Genomic DNA, 8,010 nt, shown 5'->3' with positions numbered 1-8,010 from the left:
TACACTTGTGAAAAAACATTTTAATTAGCCTTTTGTACAGTTAACCTCCCACACTTTGAGACCAGCAACTTTCCCTTTGCCTGTTATCACATGTGTGTGTGTGTATCAGAGAGTCATTTCTTTGCCTCTGCTCCAGCCGGAGGGAAATTAAAAAGGAAATGGGAAAATATTTTTAGGAGACAACTGCGTAGCAGAAATCCACTTATAAACATGAATTTTACGTGCCCTTATTGGCATCAAATTCTGTGATCAACAGCACTCATTTACTTCCCCTCAAATGAGACTATGTGCTTCAGTTAACTTCACATGTGACACAGAACAAACCAGCACAGCCTTCAAAAACAGAAAAAAACTGTGTTTCTTTAACCTTACTGTTTAGAAACAAATTCGAGAGTGGACAGCTCCACACATCAACTTTAATTTAGAATAAATTCAATGTGCGGAGTTTGTGTATAACAAAGGTTCCGCTTACCTATCGTTTCTGGCCAGCCAGTTGATGTATGGGACTGCTCACAGCTCTGACTGCAACCAGGAGGTCACTCTCTGATCAGGGAAGCATTCAGCTCAGGACCGCATATCGGATCTCCAGCTCAGCCTGGCACAGGAATACCGCTGTCAGTGGTCCAAGACCATTACTCAGGAAATGGACTGGTCGTCTTGCAGAGTTCAGCTGGCTCGCGGGTCACGGTGTCACGTTGTAGGGTATGGTCCGTCTTACCATGCTAACTCTAAGAGACGAAGCAGTCCAAGTAACTTCAAAACAGTGCTGATTTATTCAAAGGATCACAGGTAAAATTAACATTACACGCTCAAGTGTCTTGCACCTCCAACATGCACGCAGGCAGATGTAAGATGAAAGACCCTGAGCCCACCAGGCCTATACATTATATCACTTCGGTTGGGCTAGCCCCATACTACACAGAAACGTCAACCGAGACGTCTCTGTTGCCAGCTTTGCAGCTGGCCATAGCAGTAGTCAAAACATGAATCAAATCAACGTGTGAATGTGTGTGTCTGTTGGTTAAGTGGTGTGTAACTAAAAACATTCCCACGACCTCTAGTACATGTCGTGACTTGAACATAGGAACATATTATGGCTAAGGCTACAGTTATACACATCGTAATAATAATATTGAACACCCTGTCTGCTGACAGTCATCAACTTTTCTCTCTGGTATCCTTGACCAGAAGTACCCTGCAGAAACTCATAAGCATGCCTAAGCATTTAACAGTTTAACTAGACATCCTATCTCCACTAAACATTTCTAATACATAAAGTATTTATCCAATATCTATCTGACTAAAAATACCTAACAGTAGTAATTTGAGTTAAAATAACTGCTGTTCCACATTTATTAGTTTCAACTCCAATGTGACCCACTCAGTTTCAGTCACCATTATTTGTAGATGGTGAAGAAACGTAACACAGTGGCATAGAAACACCACTGCCAACTAGCGTTTTGGTGGTCTAATTGCAGAGTGATGCACTTGCGCAGCCTATGGCGTAGGCTTTATGTAGGTGAAGCGCAGAATTGTACCACAAATACAGTATGACACTACACTACAGTTTAGCTTAGCATAAAGACTGGACCCAGGGGGATGTAGCTAATATGACTTTGTCCACTGTTAAAAAAATCCATCCACCAGCACCTCTGAAGTCATCTTCTCTTCTCCTAAAAAGAAAGAGGGATGGTAAGAGAGACTTTAAGAGATTTAAAGAGGAGAATTAAGGACAAACAAAGCAGATTCCTCTTGAAGTTCCAACTTCTTCTGCTCCTTCCCTGAAAACAAAAAAGAAAGACCCCCCTCTTCACTAATTACAAAGAGCCAGTAGGTTACAAAATCCTCCCTGTCCATAAAAAACAAGATAGTTTAAAGATGTTTGTGTAAACAATGAAGAACACATAGTTTACTATGAGTTGAATGTAGGTGGAAGACCATCTGTGAATGTGTGTGCACCCCATGTCTCACACTGTAATAATGTCTGGTCTGCATGTTGTAACATCATTTTGAAAGATGTCCACACAGGAAGCCAGCTGTGGAGTTCAACATCTGGGCTGGGGGTTGGAAGAGAATGAAATGTGTGTGTGTACATATCTTGGTTTCTCTGTATGTATACAGATAATCTGATTCTGTGCCACGGGAAAACAACATGGGATCATTTACAGTCTGCGTTCACCAAATCTTTTTTTTGACTGCGGTTCTGGGAGGCAATGTGGGCTGAGCGCTCCCAGATCCATGTAGGAAATAAGTTCCTCAAGTCACAATTCACAGTTTATAAAAGAGGTTCTACAAGAAGGACAATAGTTCATTTTAAGTTTCCCAAAAATTCCCATTTCATCTTGTCTATTTTAATTACTCCTAATTTGTGTAAAACATATTTTAAACCAAAATATTCAGATCAGTATGTCAATAAATGATGGGGGTCAGAGGAGGGGGTGTTGAAGGGTGAGAAATAAATATGAATCCCAGCAGAGTAAGAGATGAGAGAGGAGGAGGAGGAGGAGGAGGAGAGGTGATGTGTGAAGAGAGGCATGAAGATTAAATTTGACGATTGAGTGTTAGAATAATTTGAGGCTAGTTGAGCTGAGCTGACTCTATACACACAGGACATGACCTCATCCCTCTAGCAGACCTAAAAAAAAATTAGCATTAGAGCTTAATACCAGTAAGCTGCTACAGCTCTGTCTTACTTTAAAGAGCTAAAACTAAAATCTTTGATGCTATAACAGTTATAAAACTAATTTGGAAAAGCAAAACTTGTAATTGACTGTAATGACCACTTCCCCTTATTAAGTTTTCTCAAAACACTTAAAACCCTGAAGGCATGTTATGTTCGAAAAACTATTAAATAAAAATCAACAGATTTCAAAGACTCTTGTGCATCAGGAGGGAGGATGCTTTTAGATTATGTCCCTGTTTTTATCCTGTTTCAGACTAACACTGTCTCTTCCCTTTCCCTCTAGGTCAATACATTCCAGGCAGTAATTGGTTATGATGAGACCGACTCATATGTTCTCTTCCTTTACCCTGAAGGTGGCCTGAACTTCTTTGGGACACGACCCAAGGTAAAATGGGTAAACACAGGGCCTTAATTCACAACTTGATTAGCTTGGTTATTTTTTTCATTGAAGCATTTGCCTGAATTAAGTTTGTTTTACAGCTAATTAGTGTCAAGAAAGTGTTTTTATTCTTGTACTTTTTCTGCTTATAGGAGCCTTATAATGTTAAGATAGAGCTTCCTGCTAGAGTTGGCTTCAGCAGAGGGGAAATTACATATTTTTTTGTCTCTCGAACCGAGGGACCATACTACAGTGTTACAAGTGACGAGCAGAGTGTTAAATACCTGTACCAGTAAGTACAAACAACTTAAGTCTTCTTACATACTAGGACTGTGTATTTGCAAGAATCTGGTGATACGATACGTACTGTATCACGATACAAGGGTTATGATTTGATATAATGCGATACTGCAAACAAGGAGATATACTGCAATTTATTAAAATGTTCTAGTTTTAGAAAAACTGTCATAAAATAAAGAACACACCACCATATGCATAAAACCTCCTGTAAAAAATGTTTACTTTTTTGTGCAATCAGAACAGGGATCTGCATTTGCATATGTCACAGTCCCTTAACATCCAACATTGTAGCATGTGAACTATTAATTAAAAATCAATACTGTGTTTTAGGGAATAGATACACTACCACAAAATAGAATATCATGATACTCAAGTGTAACGATACTGTATTTTCTTACACCACTATTAAAAACATTTATTATCTGTGTGGTTGGAAATGCACACACACTGGACTCGCACTGAACGTTTCCTGCTCTTTAGGGTTGGTAATACAGGAATTCCAGGTGTTTGGCTTTTCCACACTGGGAACCGTTACTCTTTTGACAACATTGCTCCTGCATCCACTGGTGGCCTCCTGGCTACTGCACCAACTGGAGGACATGGCCTCTCCCTGGTAATTTTATTTTTATATGCAATTCAAATTTAATTTCAGCCAAGAGTGTTTTTTGTGTGGAAAACATCCTGTGACTCCTCCATTGGTTATGTTCCCAGGACACCACCACTCCTGAGCATGCTGAATTTGAGGAATATCCAGATAATACCTTCAACCCTGATATCCATGAAGAAGATGATTACCCTCTGACAGGCAGGGACAAATTCCAGCCAGCTCCTGATGGTGGTGACCACTCAAGGCCTCTTCAGCCAGCAAGTCCTGATACTCCCTCCTCGCCTGCTGAAGATTCTGGTCATCAGGTGCCATATGTCAGTGAAGATGTACCACTGACCTCTGAACCCAGGTATGGTTCAGAACCAGCAGAGAGGCAGTATCGTCCCCCTGATCCTCCAGAGATGGCAGCAGAGGAAGGTGCTCAGCAAACTGAAGAACAGCAACCACAGGTAGTGTTGATATAAAGACAACTGTAAAATTTGTTACTGTAGATACATATTGGCATAAAGGAGCATTTTAACATGTTTGAACACATTTTTTAATGTTTTTTGATATTGTACATCTAAACTACAAACATTGCAATGCTACTAAGCCATATTTTGTGTTATGTTACAAGAGTTCATTCGAACAGTGAGAAAAGAGGGATTTAAACTGTCAGTGCTGTCAGAGTTTTGCAATAATTACTTGAAACTGTAGTCACATTTTGTAAATTCTGTGGTTGTAATGGGACTCTGCTTTAGGAGAAAGTATGCTAGTGTCAACAAAATGCTGGCAAACCTGCAGATCATGATGCTATACTTATTGTATACACTGTGTAAAGTATGCACAGATCATAGCCCTCTGGTTTATAGCAGCTGTAAAGAGTTTAAAATGATTGGTTTGGCTCTCAATGACAACAGGAAAAACATATTTGAGGTTAAATATAGCCCTGTATGTCTCTCTGCAGGCTCCTCTGGAGGTGCTGGATGTGTACCCCCCTCACAGAAATGAACCACGTCTTTCCCCTGGAGGTCACATAGTCAGCGTGGATACAGAAGATGTTGATTTTGACTCAGGAGGTAAAGGACAAACCATATATGTGAATATAAATATGTATGTGAAGATGCTTTCTAAACATATGAAAGGCCAGTCACTTGGAGAAACTAGAGGGCAACACTACTAAATGCTCTGCTGCAGTACTGCTCAGCAGCTGGCAGTACAATACTGCCATTGTGCTGGGCGGCTCCCAGGTGTGTGTGCTCAAAATCCCCTCCCCTCCAACTACTCCCACAGGCTTTGGCTGTAATTAAGAATGTGCTCTCAGTCAGCTTGCCTGGTTATAAAAGGAAAAAGGTCTGTGTGTGTGTACAGATGTCATTCATCTCAGTTTAGAGTAATGAAATATTATTTTATTTAGAAGATGAAAAGAAATATATGTCAGCAGATCAAAACAGGTTTAAGAAACAAGGTGTTTCGTATCCAAAAAATCTATCTTCCTTGACTTTTTGAGAAGAATAGTTTTGAAGAAAATGAGTGTACAATATGTAGTATATGTCCATATACAGTTGTGTAGGGGTGTGCATTTCAAGCATGATTTCCTAATACACGCTCATGCATTTTTCAGTACTGTCATGGGTTTACGATACTAAACATTGTGATAATAGTATGTAGGTTTCCCTCCAAAGCACTGGTGTGTGTGTTATGAAAGGACAGTGGTTTGTCTCCTGTGTACGTGCAGTCTGCAGTAAGTGTGCTTGTGAGTGAGGGTGTGATGCCCCTGCAGATTGATAGAATGCAGTATTTTCATCTTGAATCAGCTACTTGCCAAAAACACAAACAGAGGGAGATGCAAGTTAAGCAAATCCCTTGTGGTCTTCTGAATCCAGCAAAAGTTACCACAGTCAGGATTTGTAATTCCTGAGATGTTTCACTAATAGTTGCTATACTGTTTTAGCTTTCCATTTCCATCTGAATCATTTTATTGGCATTTAAAGTCACTTTTGAGGTGATGGTAGTTTACCATGGTTTGAGAAATGTTAACAGGAATGTCTGTGTTATTCTTATTTTTGTCTGTTCAGCAACAGATAGCAAGAGTTGTTTGTTTATTCCAAATAAATTAGTATCCAAGTGCATCTCTTCCTTTTTCTCAGAGGATTTTTAAGGAAAAAGTAATCATCCCTAAGTGCACATGTAAAAGCTTTTATATCCTGTTTATGTACATAACTTTATACTGTATATTGATTTTTTTCCCGTTTCGAAGTTTAGACTTCTGAAATAGGCATTGAAACATTTTACATACCTTTGAAAGTTCCTGAAGCAGCACTGAATTTTTTTTGTGTGTGTCACGCTACACTTCTCCCTGTAGTTTGTCCACTTTTGTCTTTCCATCCATCCATTTTTGGAAACAGCATTTACTGTTTTGTCTGCATTTACACTTGCATGTTTGTATGGTTAAACATGGGAAACAAAAGAAGTCTATGTTCTGAGTGTAAAGTAAAGCTAGCCAACTTCAGTGACAGTGAAAAACTGTCTGTAAATCCATAAAAATAAAATGCAGTAGAGATCAAGGTAAAATCTTTAATATGCATATTACAAAGATCATCACTGATCTGCATGTACAGTTGTTCTGTTAGCTGTTAATATGATTGGATAGGAGTGATTACAATATTTATCTGTTTATTATATATGCGGTGCGTAACGACAAAAATGTCTATTTTTTCTTTCTCTCAGTGATTCGTTACACACCAGAGAGTAGAGAAACATGTGCCAGGTATGTGGAGACCAGATAACATGATATGTGCCAGAAATATACATACAGTATATCCTGTCTTCTTGTTGTTGTTTTAGTTAGGGACTCTAGAAAAAAAGTATTGGGATGGGGGAGGGGGTCTGAATTATCCTTTCACTTTAAAGAAAAATGCAAAAGCAAAGATCTTCTCAGCATCATCAGTATTTCCACCAGTTTTACACATCAAAGTCTGTTTGCAGGTCTTGGGAAATCCTTCCTGTAGAAAGAAAATGTATAAAGTCTTGTATGGCTCCCAGGGGAGATTTGCAAAGAAAAACTGTCTCAAGTGATGTCACTTGAGTTTAGATTAGAATAAATCAATCAGCACTGGTTGGGTCTGAAGATGTCGTCTAAAAATGACAAGAGTATGGGGGTGTAGCATTAGCAGTGAGCTTATCAGACCTTTGTAGCTATCTTTGCTTGAGGCTTCATTATAGTAGCTGCTGCTACTGTAGCATAACACAGCTCGGCTCTCCAACCAAACTGTTGATGGTTGAGTTGCATTGTAGGTAATGTAGGTGTCAGTGCATGGAATAAAAATGACTGTACTTCTAGTTCAGCTGCATCAATGGTAATTTTTTTTCTGTCCATTCGGACTCCTACAGTGTTACAGGAGTGCAATTCTAAATTGGTGTAGCATGCACACTAGTGAAATAAGTACATACATAATAAAGTGATGCATTCATTCTGGATTTTCATACAGACCCTTATTGCTCCCAACCTGACAGCAATAGTACCAGTAATTACTAATACAAACTCTTATCATTTCTAGATGTGGACCACTACAGTTTAATTGGTGGTACTAAACATGTACTCATTTTCCTCCTTTTAATTCTAGATTTCAACAGCAGTGCGCTCAGAATGCATTTTGTTCAGACTACGCCACAGGCTTCTGTTGTCACTGCGAGCCTGGCTTCTATGGAAATGGACGCCACTGTCTACCAGATGGTCGGAACCATTACCAATAATCCTTATTTAATGCTACTTCTAGTTCTAAATCTAATCTTTAAATCTGTTGTGTAATTCTTGTAATTCTTCAGGTGCTCCCCAGCGTGTTAGTGGTAAGGTGAGCGGAACTGTGACAGTGGGATCGACTCTAGTAACACTGAACAACATTGATCTCCATGCCTACATTGTTGTGGGAGATGGGAGAGCATACACGGCCATCAGTGAGGTAGGAACCTGGAAACATGGCACCTGATTATACATACATATATACATACATACATACATACATACATACATACATACATACATACATATATATATATATA

General features: G+C 39.2%; 1 protein-coding gene across 7 annotated transcripts in view; it reads left to right on the top strand.

The window, feature by feature from the left end:
- nid2a (nidogen 2a (osteonidogen)) overlaps positions 1-8,010 on the top strand; it is a 50,930-nt gene that overhangs the window by 18,193 nt on the left and 24,727 nt on the right. For all 7 annotated transcript variants that reach the window (XM_020591997.1, XM_020591996.1, XM_020591995.1 and 4 more), the window contains exons 4-11: positions 2,967-3,068; positions 3,215-3,354; positions 3,843-3,975; positions 4,074-4,418; positions 4,916-5,027; positions 6,679-6,718; positions 7,575-7,684; positions 7,777-7,910. In XM_020591997.1, coding sequence (XP_020447653.1) covers positions 2,967-3,068; positions 3,215-3,354; positions 3,843-3,975; positions 4,074-4,418; positions 4,916-5,027; positions 6,679-6,718; positions 7,575-7,684; positions 7,777-7,910 — 1,116 coding nt within the window. The remainder of the gene's footprint in view (positions 1-2,966; positions 3,069-3,214; positions 3,355-3,842; positions 3,976-4,073; positions 4,419-4,915; positions 5,028-6,678; positions 6,719-7,574; positions 7,685-7,776; positions 7,911-8,010) is intronic.

The sequence above is a fragment of the Monopterus albus genome, unplaced genomic scaffold, assembly GCF_001952655.1.
Source record: "Monopterus albus unplaced genomic scaffold, M_albus_1.0 scaffold16.1, whole genome shotgun sequence".
Classification (NCBI taxonomy): domain Eukaryota; kingdom Metazoa; phylum Chordata; class Actinopteri; order Synbranchiformes; family Synbranchidae; genus Monopterus; species Monopterus albus.
Note: the sequence above shows the minus strand (reverse complement) of the source record. Positions and strands in the feature narration are given on the sequence as shown.